Source organism: Lasioglossum baleicum, chromosome 1 (assembly GCF_051020765.1).
Source record: "Lasioglossum baleicum chromosome 1, iyLasBale1, whole genome shotgun sequence".
Classification (NCBI taxonomy): domain Eukaryota; kingdom Metazoa; phylum Arthropoda; class Insecta; order Hymenoptera; family Halictidae; genus Lasioglossum; species Lasioglossum baleicum.
This window is the reverse complement of record NC_134929.1, coordinates 18298300-18324286: the sequence shown is the minus strand read 5'-3', so window position 1 is coordinate 18324286 and position 25987 is coordinate 18298300. Positions and strand designations below refer to the sequence as shown.

General features: G+C 42.3%; 1 protein-coding gene across 1 annotated transcript in view; it reads right to left on the bottom strand.

Moving 5' to 3' along the window:
* LOC143208601 (RNA binding protein fox-1 homolog 2) overlaps window positions 1–25987 on the bottom strand; it is a 214967-nt gene that overhangs the window by 26788 nt on the left and 162192 nt on the right. The window contains exon 8 of the mRNA XM_076423128.1: window positions 364–517. Coding sequence (XP_076279243.1) covers window positions 364–517 — 154 coding nt within the window. The remainder of the gene's footprint in view (window positions 1–363; window positions 518–25987) is intronic.

Below are 25987 nucleotides of genomic sequence, written 5' to 3'. Positions count from 1 at the left end.
CTCAATTTTACTATAAATGCACACAAAATCCGCAGTCTGGTCCTTATCCATCAAGATAATTAACATTTAATTTTATGATACCCAGAAAATTCATTACCAGACAACACCACTATGATCTCTCCTTGTCAGCTGTTTAGTTACACCAAATTATTTGTAATTGATCCTAGACAGTGAACTCTAATAAGAAATGCATTAAAAAATCCGCAATCCGCTGATAAAGAAGATGTACGATTTTTTGGTGATTTTTCCCAGCGCGCTGTCGAGTGACCCTCGCGTTTCGAAGCGTTTCGTTAAATTCGAGGTGTTTCTCAAGTGACAAGGCGACACAGGTGACCTCGAGGAGTCTATAGGAGGTCTACTTACGCAGGTGCGAAGGGATGCAGGGCCGTGGCCGCGGCTGCAGCTGCAAGCGGCCCTGGATTTCTGGCAAGTGCAAGCGCAGCTGCGCTCGTCGGAAAGGCTGCCCTCGCAGCGCTCACTCGGCCTCTCTGGATGGCGACTCCTCTTAGTGCTGCGGCTGTAACAACACACAAACACACATGCCAATGCAAGCCTACCTTTGCTATCTTCAAGGTGAGTGGTCCTCGGTCCAAGGTCGTTTCGCTGGTCTGGGAGCTGCGGCCTTTTCACATACTAGATTTGCACGAGTCGACGGCGACGAGACGAGGACCGTTTCTGAGACTTGGAACAAGTGGTTCTAAACATGTTCTCCCTGAGCCATTTCACCAATTTAACCCTTGATCAGGGACCAAAAATAACAGTTATGCATTCTAAAATTTTCTACGATAAGAATCATTGATAAAAATTTAAGATGATCTCCACAAAATATAAAGAAAAAAATTCGAAGCACAAAATGATTAAAAAATATCGATTTTTATAAGTTTTGGTTACAGATAACAGTTATTGGTGTCAAAAAATTGTCCTCATAACAGTTATCGATGAGGGAAATTTATTTCGATCGCTCATAACAGTTATTAAGTTAGTACGGACAACACAAAATCTGTTTGTCACATTAAATATAGATTGTAGCAATTACTTTTACGAATAAAAAATTTGTGAAATTTCGTCTACCATTTGAGAAAGTTGTACTATTTAATAAGTTATTATTACAAATTCCCTTCATCAATTACTGTTATGAGTGAGCTGCGGATCTTTGCATTTCAGGACACAGGAGTCAAATAAAAATTATATTCTTCTTTTAATTATCCTATTAAGCTGAAACTAATACATTGATGTTCTTAAATATTTTTAACACGGCCACTGTTTTAAATTGTACATGTCCATTTTTGTGATAAATGCAGAAAATCCGCAGTCTAGTTATGAGCGATCGAAATGAACTTCTCTCATTAATAACTGTTATGAGCGATCGAAATCAATTTTACTCATCGAATAACTGTTATTAACAATCGAAATAAATTCCTCTCATCGACAACTGTTATGAGCGACCTAAATAAAGTTCCCTCATTGATAACTGTTATAAGTGATCGAGATGAATTTCTCTCATCGATAACATTTACGAACAAAAGAAATAATTTTCGGTTACCCATAATCCTTATTTGTAACCAATACGATTTTAGTCGATGAAATACTTGTTATTCTATGACCTTTTTCTTTCTGGTTACAACAGTTATGTTACCTGCCCTCGATTGGTATTTTTGAAAACTTCAATGAAAAGATCAAGGCTGGCTGAGTGAACAGTGGATAACTCGGGGTAGAACTTGTTGGGGAATCTCTTTGGAACGACGAACGTAATTACGTTCAATAAATTCAGACTTGTATCGCACAACTGATTGTTTCAGGAGGAAGTTTGACTGGTTGTTACCATCTCTGATCACGGATGACATTTCGTTGTTTGCAGAAAGCCGACCAAGTTAAAGTGCCTCCCCACTGCTAAAACAAGTTCGCTGAACTGAAAGAAGAGGTCGACGACCCGTTTCAGCGAAGTGTAAGAAACTGGTCCAAGTTGGACTGGCTTCAATAGTCGAACGGTACGATGTTGAAGTAAACAGATCTCTCGAAGCAAACAAATCTATAGAGCGACACTTTTGGCAAACGGTACTATGTAAGAAATTTAATCCACATAGAAAATGGTACAGAATGTTTAAAGGAAGTGGTAAGAAGCATCAAGAAAAAGATGACACTCCGACAGGAGACTCATCTGCCGAGAGAATTAGCGGAAATGCTGAGAATGAAGAGGAATCGAATTCGCCAACGTATGATTTCGTTTTGGCAGTCGATCCGTCCCCGGAAACTATCGCAGAGTCTTCGCCGACGGTGAGGGATTTCACTGTCAGGTTCTGTGACGACTTGGTGGAACGACCTGCGAGACAACAGCCGAGGACGCACGGAAATTTGCGGAAGTGCAGAGAGTTCTTTGTCGACTCGCCTTTGCTCATAGTGTTAGCTTGCGTTCTCTTCGGAATGTTGCTCCCTTGCTCGTTGGTGTACTTGACTGTACTACAATTCTAACCTGGGGACGAAGAAGCTGGGAATAAAGAGACAACGATTTCGACAATGGAAGCCTGAATTCCGATCAAGACAATTTAACGGGGAACAGATCTGCGTAGACCTGTTCTAAATCAGCTCTGGATCAGTCGTGACTGCTGTAGATTAATAGAACGAAAGGAAAAGTGGGAAAATAAATCGATTCACTGTTCTGGGGAGTTTCTATACAGTATCTTTCTAAACAGGAAGTCTGCTGTCGAACGAAACGATCCGATGCCAGCTAAGACGTCCTCAAATTGAGGGAGATCCAGTTGCAATTCCAATTTCATTAGAGATGACACAGTGTTGCCTCGTCAAGGATACAAATCTACTGTCGGCAGATTAACAGAAAGGGAGACTCTTGCTGTCCGCGGATTCAGAGAGAGAGAGAAAGGGGAAGATTAATGATAGGAGATGGCTTTCCGAGGAAGCAAGTATGCTATCTCCAGGGATACTGAGAGAAAGAACGTAGAACGAAGAAGGCTCATCAGGGTGGAAGTAGTTTTTAGATATGAACTGGTCGCTGAAGCTGGAGGAGATAACTTTCGACTGTCTCTGACGTAGATCATCTTAAACAGACTCTTCTGCTTCTAATTAGGATGGCACCAGTCTTCAGGTACGAAGAACTAGGTCCTAAAGTTACAGAACACACTTGTATATAATCAATTGTATTAGCCTAAACGTTTCCAGCAATAAATCCGAGTGTCTAGTGCCGTCAAAAAGGCGTACCATTAGGTTGAATTGCAAACACAGATTGAAAGCGACCGCAGCGTTCGTTATTCCGATTGAACTGCGTGCGAACGACCGACCGGAATGATCTTCCGGTTTCGGAAGAGCATCGAGAAGAAGAAGAAGAGGAGGGAGCTATCGAATGGCCACGAGTTTCTCGGAGTCCATCGAAGATCCCTCGTAAAAGGGCGGAAGCTTTCTCGTCCCGTGGCGATTGTTCGAGCAACAATTAGGAGAAGATCGGCTCTCCGAAGACGCCTCCAAAGACGTCGCGCTTGTGTCCCGATCGATCCGATCGATCCCGAGCAATAAAAACTGATGGTTTCTGTGCCTACCTTTTGTCCTCGGCGATCGAGCGTCGATCGTTCTCGATCGTTCTCCCGATTGCACTCGCGCGGATCCACGTCTGTCTCGAAGAGATCAAGCAACCTCCATTTTCTACTCTTTCGCTCGCAGAGAAGATCACTTTCGATCAAAGAGATTTCTTTTTTTTTGCTTTTGCTACAGTACGAGAATACTGTACGAGGCCAATTCTGCCGTTCGAGAGAAAGTATTAAATTGTTTGATCGGTTCAGTTTGTGATTGTTCGACGATGACTTGAGTCTCTTCAAGGCACAGACGACCCGCCGGCGATTAGTACGAAGAAGCATACTCTGGTTAGGCTAGAGAGAACTGGGTACAACGAGCAACAGTAACAACAACAATCAGCAACAACAACGGGAGTGGTAAACAGTCAACTACCGTGCAAAGTGGTCGCACGTGGGTGGGTTAGGCCGCGCGGACGTTGACAATCCTCTTTTAGGGATGTTCGGGATATCCGCCGCGCCGGATGTCGGCGCCGAGTTTCAAAGGGTGCGGAAAGAACAAGACTAACAGCGTGATGCATTTACAGCAGGCACATTCCAAACACGTGGGGTCTTACAGGATGGTGAGTGTTAGGCGACGGTACTTAGGTACTATGATCTGTGGTCCAAAGCTCTCGAAAGTTAAAGGAAACAATTACTCGTTAAGACATTGATCGTCAAACTAGACAATACGTCTTCTCCAAAATAAAACCCAAAGTCACTTGGACAAGCAAGATTATTAAACAAGCAATGATTATTTCTTCTCGATAAGAAAAAGAAAAAGAAAAATATACAGTTTGTAATGGTAATAGGAACAGTTCAATTATTTCTTAACCCTGTTGAATTCTATGTGTTTTATCTTAAGAGTGTCGATAGCTTGAAAAGAATAAGAGGATCTTGACGAGCTCGTGAACAAACGTGCCAATTAAAACGTTAGAAAGCGTGCTAATTAAAACGTTAAAAAGCGTTCACTTAACAGCGACTTTTATTTGATACTCGACTAATTCGGAGGTGCAGCGAAACGGGAACTGCAGTTTAATTTCGTATTATTTTTTGATGGATCGTGAATGAAATTTTAATCTTTCGCACGACAGCAACAACGATTTCGTTTCCCGTGGCTGTGTTGGATTCCATGATCGAGTTCGCGGTGTCGAAATGAGCCTGATCCGAAACTCAGGACACGTCCGCCTTTCATCGAGTTCCACGAGCGTCGCGTGCCCCCAATTAACGATAATTAATTGATCGACCCGCCGCAATTTCAGGCTTAGGAAAATCAGTTTCATCGCGAGCACGAACGTTTGACAATGGAAACGCGCGAATTCTGTTTTCCATCGAATAGAGATCCCCGAAGATCTCGTCGACGATATTCTCCGGGAATTAATAACATTCTCGTCTATGGAAGATTAAAATTGAATATTCCGATTGAAAAGGAACAAATGGAATATTGAGCTTCGCTAAATTCAACCGTTCTCTTATCATATCAAATCCGATACGTTATGAAGATATTTCATTTAATAATTACGAGCATTTCATTTCGAATATTGGACTGTTTATTTATTTACATCTGGTAATGATTAAATTGTAATGAAATCGATTGTCCACTGATAATCTTGTGACGTTCGAAACGTTCCTGACCGAAAGAGATTCGACAAGATACGAATTTAATTAATGAACTAATGTAAATTGTTTACGCGATCAGATGTAATTTAAAAAAAGACGCTGACAAACATTAACTTTTTTAAAAATGGTTTTAATAGATTGAAGTAGAAATCGTTTGACGTTATTACTGTTTTGCATTCCATTTAAACATTATAATCCTAAATGCACACAATCTGCAGTTCACTAATGACCAATTATAGTTGATGCAATCATGGATAATGTCACGTCAAAGAAAAGGGCAAACAGAAATACGTAGTTTTTCTCCTGCCGAGAAGCTGTTTAAAATAATACAGGCCTTTTCGCTTTTAACTAACCCTTAATAAACCTAAAATTAATTGCAAATTGAACACAGTCACGGAATCCTAAAGCATAGGGTAGAAAATCGACTTGGCGTATCTTCGAACCCATTAGCGTTCAACTGAAACGTTTTCGGCTCGCGGTTTTCGAGCGCAGAAATAAAAATAAACGATTATAGCTTTCGGCCACAGATCGATCGTCTTCGCGTCGCCCTAAATGGCGTGTGGGTGTCGCTAATTATGTGAAAAAGGAACATCGATAACGTGTGCCCCAGAGAGAAGGGTGAGTGCGGCGTGGGTGTGTGGGTGGAATACAACACAGGGTTGGAGAACACATAGAAAGGCAGAGAGAGAGAGAGAGAGAGAGAGAGAGAGAGAGAAATAGAGGAAGACAGAGAGAAAAATAGCGAAAGGGAATAAAGACGAAAAAATTGCACCGTTGCATCGGTCTGTTGTTTTTCCCTTTCGGTGTCTCGTTTCAAGATCGAAGAGATCCCTCCGTCGCTGTGTGATCAGATCGTTCTCGTTGAACGCGGAGAAAACATGTTTCCAGGGGAAAACAAGGCCGAAGAAGTAGAAGAAGAAGATCAAAAGGAGAGATTGGAAGAGATCTAGGGGAACGGTCTCTGCGAGAGATTGCCTCTTTAATTGTGGACCATGATTCCGTTGCCAAAAGCATCTCGGACAGTTCACTGAACCGCGGCCAAATCGTTTTCGCGAGACCTTGCGCGAGACAATAGAGAGAACGCTTGCGTTCGACGTTTCCGAACAGTCGCGAGATTTGTTCGATTAAAGATTTTCGGTTTTTTTTTCCGTTCGACTTCCGATACTGTCCGATAGTCACAGAGAGGAATTGTGGAAACGCTGATCAGTACGTGTACGAACATGTTCAGAGTTCGAAAAGTGGAGCCCGTTTTAGGGACTCGTCCTCGAGGCAATCTCTTAATTTCGACTGGCTTTCGCCGGTCTGTGTGCCGAGAGAAGAAGTGTCTCCTCGTCTAGACTCCTTATTTGAACAATTATCTTGCTCCGTGGTTCGCGAGAAAGTGGATTATTCCGTCCTATCGCGGACAGCCTGATGGAGGCACTCTTTCTGGTCGATTCTATGCAACCGACTCTGTCAACCCAGCATTTCCGAATTTTTCAGCATTTCTCGTGTCTCAATTTTGCTGGAAATGTTTCCAGGATCATTAAAGTGTCTGGTTGTTCTAATAAACTTCAATCAGATAGTTGAACATTGCTAGAAAACAATTTACTCAGACGTGTGCGTGAGAGAGAATATTCTTTAACGTTCTCCGACCAAAGAAATGCTTCTCAGAGACACGTGCAAGGGTTAATTAACTGTATCTACTACCAAGAAGAAACATTCTTGAAATTCCTGTTAACCCTGCCCTTGGAAAAAAGCAATTTCCAAAAACATTTTTACCGGACACAAAAGCTCTTCGAAGTGAATTTTGAAGTAGTGAATAATTTTCTGAAGCATCTTTAACGTTCTCCGACCAAAGAGATGGTTTTCAGAGGCACGTGCAAGGGTTAATTAACTGTATCTACTACCAAGAAGAAACATTCTTGAAAGTCCTCTTAATCCTGCTCTTAGAAAAACATTTTTACCGGACACAAGAGTTCTTTGAAGTGAATTTTGAAGTAGTGAATAATTTTCTGAAGCGTCTTGAACGTTCTCCGACCAAAGAGATGGTTTCCAGAGACACTGTTTTCTCTCGATACTTGAAAACGAGTATCTACGGGGGTGTGGAAGTTTGAGTAAGGTTGAAGATGGTTGAAAGGTGTATGGAAATGGGACAGTATATCGTGCTGGTTTCGTTAAATCTCGCTGTCAACTTTCCGGCTGGGATTATGAGAAGTCTCTGTACCTTCGTCTCGCTGCCGCCCTAGGTGCAAGTACGAGGGGTGCAGCTGCAGGGGATGGTGTGACCGCGGCTGCGGCTACCGCTGCAGCTGCAGCTGCCGATGGTGCCGCTGCTCCCAGCCAGCTCCACGGCATGGCCGGCAACCTGTATCCTGTTTTTGTCAGAAATTGTTAGCTTGTCACATCGGCCGTCGACTTAAACGATCATGTCGTTCGCGTCGCGTCCGCATCAATCCTCTTTTTTCACACCGCCGTCGATCGCCCTCTCTCCCCCCACAAAAAAACTAAATCTACGTCGCTCCCATGACCCCGAGCCGAGAACGATTTACAACTTTTATCGATCAACTAGCAAGTTGCACAGGTAAGAATTGCGCAAGACACACGATTCTTTTTTTACGAGAATGATCTACGGCGGTGATCGAGGAAAATGGCAGTCCGTCGCCAGCGATTGTACAATCTTGTACAAATAGTACAATCAATCGTGAATTTTTATCGGAGATGCAACATTCGAATCTATAAAATGTTTGATTAGTTTTTCGTCACGTTGAAGGATAAAAACTCACGATCACGCACGATCTTGCAGGACCTGTTACGATTCTGGCGTTCCTGGTGTCAGTTAGCGAGCTTATGGGTTTATTAATTTCATCGAAATGCTTCCATTCGAACAGCCGACGCTGTTCTATGGCTGTCGATTCTTTTTCACGTTACGTTTCTCCTTCCAGTTTTTATTCGTGGCTGGAACTTAATCGATCTGTCAAATATTTCTATGGAAGATCTGAAAACGAGTTAACTCGTTCGTAAAGTTCCAAATGTATTTGAAAATTCTCTTTAAAATTCTAGTGGTACTCTGACAAAATATAAGAAAAATTATGGAATACCTGTAGTATTTTCCAAATTCATTTTTATGTTAATTGGCAAGTTTTAAAGCCTTTAATGTTTATGTAAAAGGTTTCATAGAAGATTGAAACAGTATTCGTTGTGAAATTTTTAGTTCGAAGCACTTTGTTCTCAAAGGACACGATTGTCGGTCACGCGACCACTACAGGGTTGAAAAAGGATTCCTCCCTTGATTGCAATTTTGTTTATCGACGCGACAGCCGCGGATAAAAAAGTCAGCCGGTTAACAGGTTAATGAAGGAACCGAACACCGTTCGGTCGGTTTTCGTCGGTGAATCACAGACGAGTAACACGAGAAACAGCGTAACCGAATATCGAAACGGATTAAACACCGGCGCGTATTCAAATTTCATGCAAAGCCCCGGCTGGAACCATCCTCGTCCTATATCCGGCCTTCCGGTTCGTTAGGAGCGATATTTCGATACGGATTTATCAAATCCACCGTCCTCTAGCTTAATTGCTAATTTCGTGGCCGCATTTTTCACCGTTCACACCCATGCTCGCTGAATCCGATCTAAACGAGCCGCGACATGAAACTTCGATCGAGAAACCACCCCGGACAATTCGGAAACAATCCAGTCGGTCTCAGATTTCCTCCACGTTCGAGAGTCGATAACGAACCGCGACGAACTTTCAATTTTTTCGACCACCAGACGATCAATTTTCACGCGCGAATCCCCGTTTCCTCGATTGTCCAGTTTATTTGCGTAACTTCGACTTCGATACTCGATAAACGGTGGACTAATCGAGTTTTAACCGCGCCTACGGATTTCCCCGTCCACGCGTACTCTGGCGAGTCGCAATTATCGGACGATTTTTATTTACTTCGCTCATTTCTCGCTACTTTTAAACGGAGTGAAAGAGAGAGAGAGAGAGAGCTGAGCTTTTTACCCGGAGCCCAGCTTTTTGTGATTAAAATTCCAGCGATTCTCGCGCGAGAATGGATCGATTATTAATTGGATCGTTAATTGACTCGATCTGGCACGGCGTTCAATTATTCCGTGCGATATTGTCCGGTCACGTGACCCGTCCGCTAATCACCACTGTAATTGTTCATTGATTCAATGGCGCTGTAAAACCGACGCATTCCCTCGGGCACCTGATTTCACTTTTTATCGCGAAACGCTTTCGGGAGGATTGTGGGATCTCGATCGAATTATATCGTACCCAATAAATCACTATTCTGTTAGTTAATCTCGTTTGTTCATTAGGTAGAACAGATACTGCCCTCTGCAGATTTCGATTTGTTAATAGCTGTTTAATGATGACCTAAAAACTATTTTGAACTAATTGTAAACATCGTCTACTCATTCACTGGTCACTACTACACATTGCATAAAGACTCTACAATAAATTTCGCTGTTTGTACATAAAATTTGTTTAGTTCCTTAAAAATTGCTAGACAGAATCGTCCACTAATCAGAGTTGTGCAGAATTACAATTGAATTACCCGAGGAATTATAATTACAAAGTACTTGAATTACATTGTAATTCAGTCATATCGTAATTTATAATTCAGATCTTCATTCAATTAAATTAGAATGTAATTCGTAATTGCAATTGGAGTACAATTATAAAATAGCGTTACGTATTATGAAGGAGGACGATATATGAAAGAAAAACATAAAAATATATCGCATTCTTCAAAATTCTGGGCTATAATTTGGGAAGCAGTATTTTAATTATATTGTATTTCAATTACACATCTGAGTAAAATGCTTAATAGTTGAATTAATTGAAAGGTTTGAATTATGTAATTCAGTTACGACGTATTTGAAATACAATGTAATTCAATTGTGTAATTGAATTAGCACAACTCTGCTACTAATATCCTAATTATCGTTATAATTATGAATTTAAGGGCCACATCTCTTATAACACACGCTATGAAGAGCGATTTCCGGTTCGCAGCTGTAAAACATAAACCCGTAACAGCAGCATCGATGATAATTCCGACCAATCCAAAGCCTGAATAACTCGGATCGTCGAATCATCTATTCGATCATATCAATCGCTCACAATAATACACCGTCTGCTATAAAACGAGGCTGCCGGGGAAACCACTCGACGAACTCGTTCACCGTCCCCTGCTGAATTTATCAGCGGGATTTCGGGCGAACGAGAATGTCTGGATCATCGACGATACTCGGAGAAAGTATGCGAAGATCAGGGAGAGGGGGTGCACGTCGATTTTAATCAACTCCACCGGCCGACGTTATTAACGCGTTAACCAGGGGGTGTGGCAGATTTCTCGTTCTTCTCCCTTGTTTGTCTTTCCACCGGAACTTTCCTACGAATCCTTATACCCTCTCCCTCCGACGAGAGGTTCTAAATGAATTGCAGCTTCAAGAAGATACTTAAAAGTCTGTGCCGAAAGTACAGTAATACCGGCTATAAAATGATTTAACCGAATGCTAGCACAAAAGTTAAAACAATGAACAGTACCGAAATTCTTCGGAAATCCGTCTCGCATAATAACGAGTCAGACTCGCGACGAAGACATCGCAGCGGATTCAATTTGAAAATTGAACTCGGTGAGTTGAGCTTCCCTGAGAAACTGAATAGGCCAACAAGACCGGCGATATTTTGTCAAATAAAAAAAAAGGGTACGAAGAAAATGGTCGGCGGCGCAAATAAGCCGCATAATTCTCAGGTTCGCTACCCGGCGGAGTGAATATTCAAGCGTCGCAATAAATATTCAAAGTAGTGTGCAGCATCTTCCACGCTGTTACATTATGCGCCAGCAATCCGGCCACTTTCCATCGAACGAAAACAGCGGCGGCGGCGGCGGTGAACAGATGAAATTACTATCGCAGCTTTATACGCGGTCAACGGCGAGCCCGCGATTACACGGAATAATTAACAGGGCTGAATCGAGTCACAATTAATTATGCAAATGACGGGCGTGTTCAATTTGTTATTAGGTTTGGTGCTCGAATGAAGAAGGGTGGAGCGAGACGCGACAGATTCGACCGAGCCCCTTTTGTTCGTGCGCGAAACGAATTACAAAACGAAAATGCTCGCGGGAAATCTGTTTTGCCAGGCCGAAAGGGAAACTGATCTCTGAATAATAGACGAACGGCTGAGCACTCGATTAATTCTGCAGCCGTCGCCGACGACGCGACGCTTGCGTAAATTCGTTCGCCCTTTCTGTGATTAACTGAACGTGTCTCGCTAATTTATTGCCGACTAGAATCACTTCGCCTCGAAGAGAAAGCGTCGTGGTTCCTGGAAACACTGGCACCATTGCGGGAAGAAATTGTTTCAGTAATTTGTACGTTGGGTTCGTTTTTCGTTGCGAATTCGTTTAATTCATTCGAGCGGTTTCTTGTGACCAATGAGATTTCAACCCATCCGTATTCAAATTGAACAATTCCTACGTCGCTTGAATTGTTCTGCAATTTCTCGAATTTATTCGAGTGTCTTCCTTGGCTAACGAGACTTCAAGGTTTTCATTTCATCCCTTAAATCGAGGCTTCCAATCGTCGAGCAGCTCAACGTGCCAATTGTTCTGAGATATATATATATGTGTCCCCGGCATTCAATTTTCCATTGTTTACAAGAGTAATAGTATCTGCAGTGACTCGAATCACTGAAAGCCATTAAAGCTTCTTCCCCTGAACGGCGTGTCTCCAAAGACTCCATTCAATTCCGTTAATCGCCCTATCTTCGCTGCTTCAAACGCTTCAAATCTTCGAATTACCGGGCGAAGCCAGCGTCGTTTAACTTTTACAGAATACCCAGACGTTCCCTCAGTGACTGGGTTTACTTCCGGAGTCCCAAAAAATCCAATTCAACCTCCTTCGACAAATGGCTGCGAATGTTCTCGGGGAATACTACCACTGTTACTAGTTATTTCAGACTCTAGTAAGGGAGCTAGGTGTCACAGCTAATTCGAACTCGTACAATACTGAGTGGACTGTATTCACAATGTTTTTAACATTGAATGGTTTTTGGTTAAATATTTTTAAATATACAGGTATGTCCGAGGTTTAACAGGTACCTGATCGAAGTCAGTAGCTCTGTAATCAGTCCCTATTCGTATTTCATTGTTCAGAAGAATCAAAAGTTACAGTAAAAAAGAATCAAGTACTTTTTAGATATCACAGGTGCCCGTGAAACAAATTTCAATATTAGAGAAAATCTCCATGAAAACAATCATTGAAAAGACACATTGCGAGACTATGCGCAACTTCATTTGTGGAGGGTTCATTGGATTTTTGAGAATTTTCCAGCAGTTCCCAGGCACCTCAGGCGTCATATCCGAGTCTCCACCAACTCTCCATTGAAACCTCATCCCCGTATGGCTCTCGGTCCTCGGAAGCATCGAGTCTCTCCGGGAAACGGTTGAAAAGCCTTGAGGGTTGAGTGTCGTCGTCTCGTAACCTTGAATCGTGTAGTCTATGATGTCCGCGAGACGGCTGTGGATCGATGGGGTCCAGAGGGGGCGCTTTGGTTTGCGCTTGTCGAGAGTCATCGTCGGTCCGCGATACCGAGAGTAATTAATACGATTGAATTCTATTCTAGGGTTCGCGCAGAGCGGCGAGGCTGCACGAGCCTTGCATAGGGTGAGAGACTCCATCGACGATGGGCTGGCTGGCAGTTAGCGGGTGGAAGAGGGGTTGGCAGGGTAGCTGCGAGCGATCAATAAACGCCGCTGCCAGCATCCACCCCTGGACCCCCGTCTACAACCCCTTCTCTCTATCTCTCTATCCTTCTCTCACCTTCTCGTTCTATCACCCTCTCCCTTTCTCTCCTTTTCCCGCCGTCACTTTCTTTTGAATTTTCTTCCTCCAGCTCCTGGTCTTTTTTTCTCCTCTTGCTTTCTCCCTGGGGTTAGGTCTGCTTCTCAACCCTCTTCTCACCCCTCTAGCAGCTTCCACCCCCACGTTCCAACCCCCTCGAGACTCGGCTACATCTCTTTCCATCTTTCCGAGTACGCGTTCGCGTCCCAGTCCCTTTCCACTGTCTTCCTTTTTCTTCTCAGTTAGCCGCTTAAGTTTTTCCTCTCGCCTCCAGCAGTCCCATCCCTCTTTCTCATTCTCTTTCTGGAACCTCTCTGTTCTCCATCCACTGTGTTTCCATCTCGTCGCATTGTCCCCCGAATAAACGCTTTCGTTACCATCGCGCCGACTTCCTTCGACCCCGGTGTTTATCGATTATTTCGTATCGTTTCGTCTTGGACCAGCCTGACCGCTCGAAAATGTCCGAGTTCTTTTTAAGTCATTCTCGAGGAGCTTCGAGTAGGCAAACATTTCGATGCCGAAACGGTTTCCGAAATTCTGATGCTCTCGAAAATTGTAGACGACGGTGAGTGGACTTCTTTCACGCTTTAAGGGAAATATTTTGTATGAAGTACCGTATGCTGTACGATGTTCCTGATAACTCTGGAAAAATTCAGTAACTTTATTTACTTATGAAGACAATGTTCAATCAACATCGTAAGCATCACTGTTGAAAGAATTATTCGTAATTGACGAAATATTATGGAAGAGTTATATTAATATTGTCTTAGCACGAGGCGAGTTTCATTATTAAGCGTATTTGCCTCCGTCATCAGCGAAAAACTTTTCCAAACATATTCGACTGCATTCGCAAATATACTTTCAGCTAGGGGTGTGTTTCTTCTCCCCGATCCCACCCCCGTTTCCCTTTCGATTCGAAACCAGTTCCACCGCGACACTGTTTCTCCATTTGCGCGATTCTTGGCCCCAGCTCTCTCGCATACCGCACCCCTTCGGCATCGTCGGCTCTGCTCATTATCGCCACCCCCGCGCGCAACCCTCCGCGAATAAGTCGATACAACGGAACGGCCGCGAATTTATTCGTCCGACAGCCTAGAAACCAATTTCCCCCGGAAGCTTCCCCGCGAAACCATTTTTCCGCGACGGATTTACCTCCACTTTAAGCTTCCGCACGCCCCTTCCCGACCCGCCTAATGCAATCACGCGATCCGTGGCTCCTTCAGGCGTCATTAAGTCAAATTAAAGCTGAGCGACGAGAATCTGCGAGGTGCAGAAAGCAAGCTTTGCGCCACGCTTGAAATTTTCGCGTGATCAACCGGGCCCTCGAGAATAGACTCGATTTAAATTGCTGACCATACAGTTCCACGATTGATTTTTAATTAGGACTGTCGCTTTGAGCAGATCAAGGAATGCTGACTGTTCAAGTCTCTTGGACACTGTTTGACAAGCGAAGATGATCCCGGAAAGGGTCGAAGTGATTCTAGAGTCAACACTTGTTTCGGCCGTTACCAAGATTTTTAAATTGCGTGGAATTGTGTGCTAAATTGACTCGATTTAAATTGCTGACCATACAGTTCGACTATTGATTTTTAATTAGAACTGTCCCTTTGAGCAGATCAAGGATTGCTGACTGCTCAAGTCTTTTGGACACTTTCTCACGAGCGAAGATGATTCCGGAAAGGATCGAAGTGGTTCTAGAGTCAACACTTGTTTCGGCCATTACCAAGATTTTTGAATTGCGTGGAACTTTGCTAAATTGACTCGATTTAAATTGCTGACCATACAGTTCGACTATTGATTTTTAATTAGAACTGTCCCTTTGAGCAGATCAAGGATTGCTGACTGCTCAAGTCTTTTGGACACTTTCTCACGAGCGAAGATGATTCCGGAAAGGATCGAAGTGGTTCTAGAGTCAACACTTGTTTCGGCCATTACTGAATTGATGTCGAGGTTGGTGCACGCTCCAGTTCGCAGTAAACCGTTCAGTGAAAGAAACGATTTACCATTCACCGTGCGAACCAGTTTCGGAAAGTATGAATTTGCAAGAAGATCCCCGGGCTAATGATCACCGAAAGTGATGTAGAAGGTGATTTCTATGCTGGCCAGAGGCGAACCGTGATCCTCGACAACGATGAATCGCCTCGATGGGGTGAATGGCACGATGAAAAGGGGTTGGAACACGCCGTTGGGTTGGGGTTGGTCAAGAGAAAACCAGCGACAGAGCACACATCGAGAGACGCGGATGTAAACCACTGGCTGGCAAGTGGAGATGCGAGCCACGAGTAAAGCAAACTGTGATTGAAACTGTGTCTGTGTGTACGCGCGAGTGTTCGTGGATTACGTACTCCTCGTAAGGCAATTACGAGAGTCGCATCAACTATACTGAGGGTTGATGGTAATCGTCGGACAGTCCGGCAATTTCGGTCTGCCGCAACGGCGAGAAAGGGCTCGTCCTCGACCAGCAAGGACAGGGGTTCAGAGAAACCTTTACGGGAGGGTTGAGGGTGTTAGTGACGAGATACCGATGAATCAATTGAATTTTCTGTTTGCATCGGTCCATAATCCATGCACTAAGAAACGATTCGTTCCAGAAGTAACAGTAATAACATACGTACATGTACAGTTAGGAGCAAAACTGATCGTACGAAAAAAACGACTTCAATTTGTCTGTAAGGCTAGATGAATTAGTTTAGTAAATTACGTCTAAAAAATATTTGTGAAAAACAATAGTAGAAATTGATTTTTGCGACTTTTTTAGCTGGACCAATCACGAAAATTTAACGGATGTGTTTGGTCAACTTGTATCATATACGCTCCGAAAATTTCATTGAAATTGGTTAATTTGTTTACGAGTTATAAACGATCGATAGTGGTAAAAACTGCAATTTTTAAAGATTCTCGGCCTTTTTACCACTTTTTCGTTTATAACTCGTAAACCAATTAACCAATTTCAATGAAATTTTCGGAGCGTATATAATTTATACAAGTTGATCAAACACATCTTTTAAATTTTCGTTATTGGCCCAGCTGAAAAAGTCGTGAAAATCAATTTTTAGTATTGTTTTTCACAATTCCGACCAAATCGACATACTTTTTAGAAGTCATTTACTAAACTAATTCATCTAGTCATACAGAGAAATTGAAGTCGTTTCGTCCATTCATAAAAAAGATATTCCTATTTAAAGTGTTCAGTTTTGCTCTTAACTGTATATTGTAATAGTTCTTTATGAAAGCCATTCAGAAAAGGATACTAGTATGTATATGTATAAGGTGCAACAAAAGGAGCAGTCGTTTACTGCTGACGTGAATGTACATTCTTGGATCAATGGGCAATCCCAAACAAAAATCATTCAGTAAAAATTGTATATACGACATTGAATATTAATCTAAACAATTTTTGTATCTCAACGAAAACAAATACGTTGCAGATAATTGCTATAATCCGTGCAAGATAAAGTACTAAATTAAAATTAGTTAGAAAATTACAGTAATGAATTTGCCATTATAAATTGTAGAGACAATTTTTCTGAAACGATCACCAATTTTGCAACACCTTGTACACCGAGCAACGTGAATATTACGCAAAAAGATAGATGCATATATTAGTATATATGTATACAGAGTAGGTGACCAAAGTGAGCTTCTACGGTTCCACGGTTTTTGAAAAACAACCACTACCTGCCGAAACGATCAATTAATCGCGAGAACATCACACAATCGAGTTCCCAGGGGCTGATACGTAGCGCGATATCATCCTCGGCTAACAATCGATCGATCGCGTCCCGGTGCATGGTTTATTTTCCGTGCATGCGTGCGTATACACCGCTTTGGTTATTAACTTGCTTTATTATTAGGCTGTTTACCCGCCCTGTCGTTTTTTCTTTGCCCAACCCTGATGCACCCAGCGCAAACTGAAAACTTTCTTGCTGCTTCCATCCTCCACTTACATTTTAGAGCCTAACGTTTCGAATAAACAAAAGAGAAAAGTATTGTAAAGTATCTATAAACATTTGTTAAAATTGTGTAGCGACCAGTGATTTTTCAATATTTTTCGTAGATGAACAATCATCATTATGATTCTCCCATACCTTAGTTTTGTGCTTCAGCTTTCTACAGACTTGACTACTTTGCTGAAAGAAATGGTCAAAGTGCTTTCAAATAAATCAAATCTGTCTGTTTCATCGACAGTGAATTATGGTGATCATTGAGGACAGTATCTGTTCACAAATAAAATAGTAGTTTACTTAGTTCGCACTGAAGTGTAAGGAACATGTCTGTGAACGTATTATCTAGTGATGAGTGCGGTTAGGAGACTTCAATGCCTGCACAAGAGGCATCAAACCGTATCCTTGTCTAAACCACTTTATACTATCAACAATTAGAATGATTAAAATATGAAATATCGTACTATAACCATTTATACTAAACGGATAGCACAAATGAGATTTTATATGTTCGATAAATTCGTCCCTAATGGAACCGGAAGACCATTTCGCGTGACGTTTATCCGTTCAACAGCGTCTCATTAACATTTACGGAAACGAGATAGCATAGAGATCCTTCCCTCTTTTCACGGTTGCGCGAATTGCTCTCTCCTCGCTTCGATAAAGGATACACAACGAAGAATAAATAAACAAAAAGAAAGTGAAAGAAAACGACGAAATAGAGAAGTAGAAGAAGAAGAAGTAGAAGAAAGTAAATGTCGTGTGTTTCCGTTCCTTCCTGTCCGCTCCAAGCAGAATAGGATTCATCCGTCGAGCTTTCGAAGGAAAAGAACAAGCTCGCCCTTTTCGAGGGCGACTACTAATTGGTGGCGGTGCTTGCACGCTCAGCGGTAACTAATTAAGGCTACGCACTGAGACTAATTAGTGAATGCCAGGCTGCTAAACAACCAGTAAGAAAAGGTGAACGTTATACGTGTGTACGCGCGTGTAACTCGTGTCTGTCTTGCGAATGATTCCGCGCCGCGCCGCGCCGGGCCGCTCGATTTTCTGGGTTCGCGATCAATCGCGATCATGCTCGCGGAATTGTCATTTTTAATTCAGTCACGGTACTGGAAACTTGCTCGAATTTAGAAACATTTAATTTTGCGATGGACGAGGTGGACAATTATTTTTGTTGACTGAATTTCTGCTTGGAATTTCTGAGCCGCAGTTTCTATACTACTGGATTGCGAATCCAATGCAAATTTAAAATATTTAAAGTGAAAACAGTTTCAAAAATCACTTTCCTCGGTCTCCTGATCAAACACGATGACTTAATAAACTTTCTAAATGATTGGATCGTTTTATAAAAATATTTGAAGCAGGCAAGGTCCACGAATCTGAAGTTTCTAAAACCATTAATGAACTCTGACGATTTTACAAAGGCTTTACAGTGCCTCTAATAAATGCTTCGAAAAAAGAACGATGTTCTGTTAGCAGCTCAAAGTTCCGAGGAAAGTGTAACCTTTAAAAGAACATCAAAATTAAACTGCACAATTCTCTAGAAAACAAAAGTCTACAAAGAGCCTATCGATTTAAACATTTCAAAGTGCAAGTTGCCCGAAGCGTTTTTCCAAAATTCGGTAGAACAGTTAGGCGCTTTCGCATCCGCAATCCAGCGCGCAATGGCGACCGGACGTACCGGAAATTGAATTTTGCAGTACGATATTCGTTACAAAAAAGAGCGTATTCGTCGAAATTAGAAAACGAATAATCCAGAGGGGGAGGGGCCTTGATCTCTCTATCGCGGCGAGGATCGCTGACGGACGGAGTATCTCTCGTTATATTCGTCGTCGCTCGGAACCCGGGTTCCGGGGAGAAGAGAAAAAGAAATTTGATCTCCGCGTATTTTCGGGAATTCCGGTAGGTCTCTCGAATTCCGCGCGCGATCGGCTAGGAGGGAACACGGCTTGTATCAAACCCCATTGGGGGGTGAAAATCGATCGCGAGCCCGACGTTGGCCCGAATATGGCGGTGGGGGGTTGGTTCTCGTGGGTTTGAAGGGGTTTGAGGGGGTGGGGTGGGGAGTGACATACGAGAATTAATTAGTTACCACTAAATCAAAGGCGGCGCTTGTCGAGCATGCAGCAACCTTCGCCCGGCCAAAAAATTATTGTCATGTCTCTCGCCAACTAACACACCGTGCCACGATCCAATAACATTAATGTCAATGACAACAGTTCCAAAAAAAAAAATAGAATATATATATATATATATATATAGATGTATATGTATATATGTACGTATATATATATAAAGAAGTAGAAAAAGGAGAACTAAAAAACAGATCGAACTAGAAGAATAGACAAAGAAACGAAACGTGAAAAAGTATTAAACAACGATCATATCGTGACTGTACGATAATAATTATAATAATAATAATAATCAGAACTCTCGTGGAGAGCCGAGACGAACGAGAGGGAAGGGAGAAGACGACTTGATATGTCGGGGCTTGTCAGACCGACGTGGCAGCCGGTATTGTACCGATATCACGGAAAATAATAAAATGAAAGAACGGAATCGAGCGACAGAGAACACGCGGGGGTATTATCGCCGCGAGAGAGAGAGAGAGAGAGAGAGAGAGAAACGCGTAAATTAACGAGAGGATAACGTCCCCCCGATGGAACGAGATCGGCAAGAAATAAAAACGTAGAAGGTCAGAAGGGGACAACGATAAACTGGAAGAGAAAGAGCCAATGAAAGGAAGCGTTCTCTCTTCCCTCGTTAGAACACGTTCTTCCTCGCGAGTGCTTTTGAAAACGCGAGCAATTTGCTCGGCGCAGCTCTTCATTCTCTCTCTCTCTCTCTCTCTGTTTCTCGCCCTCGTTAGTGTCTCTGAAACGCCGTACGAACGAGGCACGAGCCGATAGAGAGCCGGGAAAAAACGAGAGAAAAAGATTGAGCCGCGCCGGGGATAAATAATAAAAATAAAAACGTGAACAAAATCAGCAACGAAAACAAAAATATGAGAAAGACTCTATGGGGGAGCAAGGAGAAACGTACGTGTAAGATACACTAGGAAACGCAAGAATCGTTTCTGAAATACACACTACTGTCAGCTCTGGTACGTGTACGTAGGTGCAAGAACGAAAATATGCATAATTGCTCGCCAAAGTATTCGAATCGTTGCAGAAGTAGAAATTGACAATCCTTTGATCATGTGAAAGAATTTAGCGGATCTATTGCTAGAAGGAGGTCTCGAGATAGCATCAGTAAAATTTGAAGACGATTCAATGACGTACACAGTGTCTACAATTTATTGTAGTTAGTATATAAGCAATATTGAATTTCCAGAGTTCGAATACGTTTGTAAAATGTGTTACAAATGCTGTATACTCTCTGTAAACGGTATGTAAACTTTTTGCACGTGGTTGGATCATTTTGTAATTTCACTGACACCATTCTAGAACCTTCCTCTTGCTATGGCCACCGTGTTGTGTGAAATCAGCGTACCCGTTTCGCGTGCAGAACATCGCGAAAGGGGAGTTTCGAGTATTTTCGCGAGCGACTGCAGTAACTCTGCACGACTGCCAGGACGGACTACCATAACACGTGAAAATTATAAGTATATAATAGTAGTACATACTATATGTATATATATACATATATATATAGTATATATATATATATATCTATATATATGTGTATATATAGCGTACGTATCCATACATCGTTCTCGCGGAAAAATATTAGAAGAGAATAACGATACAAAAAAAAAAGAACAGGGAAAAAAAAGAAAAGAAAGAAGAGACCAAGGGATCTTCTCCGTTTTCTCTGTGTTTCTTCTCGAGTTTGTTTTCTGCTAAAACTCTTGTTTGGTTAATTATCAAGATCGTGCATAGGATACATACGTATATCGTTTGGCATGTTCAAGATCACAGATATATGTATGTATATATGTTTCTGAGATACGTATATGTATATATAGAAGAAGGTGTACAATATATTCTGTCTATAAATATATATATACATATACATATACATTATTGAGATGATGTATATATATACACATGTATTCACAGGTGAATCTCATATGAAGGCAAGCCAAGGCCACGACATGAGACGTGCAAATTAAAAAAGGTAATAATTATTAAAAAAAGAAGCAAGTAAAAAATTCTCTCCCAAAACCGCTTTCCAACCACAACCAAGCACAACCACAGGCAAGGTACGGGCCTTTGTCAACGAGACAGTCATCAACCAGTGAATATGTGGCGCATTACCGTGATTATTATATATATACATATATATATACACACACATATATGTATATATATATATAATATATGTATATATGTAATAGTAACAATTTAAAAAAAAAGAAATCTATACATTGTATGTATGTATATATATATATACGGATGAGATACGAAGGGGAAAGTGACAGATGGGGAGGATTCATGGGAAAAGTATTTTCCGAGAGGGAATATAGTTCGAGTGGAGGGTGCATAGAGAATAAAAAATTCATTTACTAGGATCGGAGGGGTGGAGAAGTCAGGCGAGAATCAGGAATCGATTAATACATACGTGTGTGGGAGTGGCGAGCACACCGTCGACAGGTGATCGTTAATACAACTATTGTTTAACCACAGTGAACGGTATTAATCGTTGGCAATCGGTTAAACGAATCGGCGAGCAACTACCCCTCGATTCGAATGTGAAATACCGTGTTGGCTGAGATCGAGCAGAAATCGATTTGGACACTCCCCTTTTGCACAAACTTTTAACTAGCACCAGAACTTTAAACTTGAAACAGAATTAAAAGAAAGAACAAATTTGTTCTTGAAATATTTAATGCTTTTGTGAAACCGTTCTGAAAAAATTAATCCAACGATTTCAGTCTGGATACGAGCACGTGATCGAGTCGATCAACATTTGATAAATGCACAAATTCTAAAATCTTTATATAAAATGACGTCTTGAGAACAATTTAAGCATTTCAGTGACGTGTCTCCTTTCCAAAAGTGAACAATTTTCCCAAAGATCGTTGAAAATCGAAGGAAAAGCGTCCGAATCGTTCCACTCGACAGCGAATAGCCCGCTCGATCCGAGCCCAGCGGCGAGTTAAGTGTCACAAGATTATTAAACGATAATTTGCGTTCTGCAGCCATAGTTATTCATCCGAACAGAGAATGATACGTGTGAAACAAACGAGACAGGTGCTTTCAAGAGACTGTTGGTGGTGTTGCGAGCAGTGTGCGCCGCGCAAGGTACAAACGTCCGGTCATATTAATCGATTAATCGAAGTCAGGAGAAATAGAGAGAGAGAAAGAAAGAGAGAGAGAGAGAAAGAGAAAGAGAGAGAGAGAGAGAGAGAGAAAGAAAGAGATATATGAGTTCAGGGTGTAACAAGGAACGTAAAAGGTAGTATACGTAGGCACAGCGGTGAGTTAATGGTAGTAATCGTTACGCTAAAAATTAATCAAATCATACGAATTATTACGTACGAAGAATACCTCATGCTTTTACCACCGGACAGAGGAAACCCTAGAAAACTAAAAGCTAGCACAGGCGAGATTCGTATATATCTTTTCATCTTTCCTTTAAATATATATGTCTCATTTATATGTGTGTTTCTTATGTTTGTATATATATATATTTTTTTGTTTTAGCATTCGACACTAGGGGGATTCCGACCTTTCTCCGTTTTCTGCGATCGATTCCACGTCGACGATGCGATCCAGCCGCGCTCCGATGATGATCTCTCTCCTAGCCACGAATCGTCCGCGTCCTTGCGACATGCGAGTCCTCCAGATCATTCTCTTCGGATTTTGATAGTCGATCAACCGCTCTTCCAGTCTCTCTGACATATGTATCCAATCTTTCTCCCATTGATTGTTTGCCACCAGCTTTTCTGCACGGGCAGTCGTCATTGAAAATGATCCCTGTCGACGATCCTGTTCAGTTCCTCAAGGCCTTGTCTCGTCTTCGTGGCGATTCGGTGTCGGTTTTGTGCGGTTTCCGGCGTTCTTGACCTTTCCCGACGGATATGGAGCCGACGGTGTCTCGCTCGTGAATGATTTCGTGCGATCTAACCGGCTTTCGTGCCTAAACGCCTCCTGAGATTCAATGCGGATCGATCGTTCGAGCCGGCTGCTCGTTCACCCTCGTTTAAATCAGTCTGAAGCTTTCTGGTTTGCGATCTTTATGAATATTCTTACGAATTTGACACGCGTGAACGTCACATGCATCCTTCGTCATATATTAATCCCTTATTTTAAGAGAGAAATAGAAATTCTTTAGAAGAAACGCCAAATTTTATATATAAAAGGAATAAAATACCGACTCTTCATTTAATAATTAAATTTGATAAATAAGAACATTCCATGGCACGTAGAAATTCAGGAGAAATACAATTTCTAGATTGCGCGCGTTGAATTATTTGCAATCACGATTCTCTTATTGAGGAAAGAAATTGAGTAAGTATAAAACTTTTAATACGGAAGGAACAAGTATACGATCAACCTGGTCGAAAATTTACCACAAAGTTCACTGTGTGAGAAATCGACTGCGATAAGTAGAATAGACTAGCAATGGTCAGACACTATGCACAAATATTTCTACAGGAACCTACGTTCCTCCAAAAGTGAAATTGCACAAATGAATGGATCATTCTAGAGCCTGGATTAATTGCTTTTTTTAAGAACCAGCCCCTAAATAGTTGAGTGTCCTCTTTCAACAAAACAACCGGTTACAATATTCAACACTTTGCCAATGATTCTCGCCGTAACAGAAAGCTGCAGACTAAAACGAATCTATCCGAACTGTCAATTGAACCCGTGGCAAGCGTTCAGACAGCGTAGAAAAATTTGGTACGATCAAAGACGATCATCGGATATTTACGTCGGAATTCAATCCGACCTCTAACAACAATTTCTTCCGTTCAGCACGACAGTACAACAAAAAACGTGGTAAAAACGACATAATAACGCAAAACAACAGTGATCTTCAGTCCCATGCGTGTGTGTCACACCGATTTAATCTATCCCGTAACACGAAACGATCTACGAGGAGACACCGCGCCGACTGGTTTCCCTCTGTCTTCCGTAGTAGATCTTCGGTATCGATCGATCAGTGATCGATGGACGGTGGGGGTAGGCAGAACGATCGCGATTAGCAGCAGCGAATGACAAGAGCCGACAGAGAGCAGGAAAACGACACAGAGAGAACGTGAGAGAGAACACGGTATATAATAGAGTACACGGTTCTTTTGCAAACGGCCTTTGAAAAAATACATTACGTGTGAAGAAGGTAGTACACGTGGCATGCAAACGGTGACAAGTCTTCTAGATACGTTATCGAGCGTGTCAATCAAGCTTTACGGGACTTCTGGCCGGCGAGCAATGGCGAAGGCTTCGAAAGTTCGCGAAGCTTCTTCAATCGTGCTTCGATCGGAAAAATTCTTCTATCTGTCTGTTAAAATCCATTGCTCGAGGCCAGTCGCCCACATCTACCGGGTTACAATCGATTCCGGGCTTCGTGATCGTCATTGTTATTCACTGAAAGCTAAACGCCACTAATCAAGACCAGAAAAAAGCCTACAGCATGCACTCCTTGTTCGAGAAAGAGAAAGAGAGAGAGAGAGAGAGAGAAAGAGAGAGAAAGGAGAGAGAGAGAGAGTACGGTGGGTTACACGAGCTCTCGCGAACGATCGCGTGACATGGATCATCGGATCGTTCGTCGTACACATTCGTGATCGCCGCCGACGACGACGACGAACGTCGGACGACGAGCTCGTTCGGATTCCCTCTCGATTGATCGAGACTCGATCGACTCGCACGGAAATCGACGTTCCTCTTCCCGCTGACGGAGAAGAGCTTCCGGAAACGAAAAGATCACGGGAAAGGTTTTTCTCGGTGGAAGATCTCGACTTCTCGATCGATCGAGACGTAGTCGACACGAAGGAGCACCCGGAAAAGAAAAGATCGCAGAGAAGGAACGAAAATCTAGTTGGTAAGATTTCGCTTGACGCTCCCATCCGAGGAGAAAGCGTTCCGAAAAAAATCATGTCGACCGCCGCACGGATCCACGGGAGGATCGAGAAGAGACGCTCGAACGGAAAGAAGGAACTCGAGAAAGAAATAATCGACCAGAGAAACGTAAAGTGAATTCGAGGGTTGGAGAATCGGATGCATGCCACGTAAACCGAGATCGCGAGACCGGAGAGGAGACGGAATAGAGAATTTCCTCGAGTCACGGTCAGGTTGAAAAAGCTCCACTTTATTGCCTGAACACACATTTCTGTAGCAGCCGTTTCTCCTGCGCAATGAAACAGTGATAATTAAACCGTGTACGTGCGCGTTCACGTGTCGCACGAGCGCACGCGGACCTGGATCATTCTCGCAGATATAGTCGTCGATCATCCTCGATCTCTTCCGGACACCGTCTCTTTATCGACTTCCTGCCGCCTGTGATATCTTTTCCTCTCTCTCTCTCTCCCCTCTCTCTTATTGTTTCCTTTCTTCTTTTGTCTTCCTTCTCTTCGATGATCCTGTTAGATATATCTGTCTTTAGTTTCTCTCTTCGAAAAGTCTCTGGCATGTCTTCCTCGGTTTATTTTGGTCTCCGCATCGATCGCACTGTCACTTTTCACCGCCATTTTCGTTATCGACTTCCGGAAACGCGAGGCGACGCTTCGAGGATCTAGCGGTGGCGTCTAGAAGTCCTATACATGGTTCGTTAATTTTCTCACCGATTAAAATTGATCGTATACGATGGGTACATTTTTTACAGGTTCAAACGTTCATTTCTTTGGACGACGTAGAAGTAATTTGTGGAAAATGTAGCAAAAGTGTGTTGTAACCCCTTCACGAATGTCAAAACAGAAGGCTGACATTTTATTTCAACTTGAAAGAATGTAATGAATGATATTTTATTAAAATGTCACCTGTTTACTCTTCCTGATTAAAAAATGTGTTGGAGGTTCAGTACTAATCAATTCAGAATACAAAGAACCAAAGAAAATTTGTTTACACTGAAGAGAAAT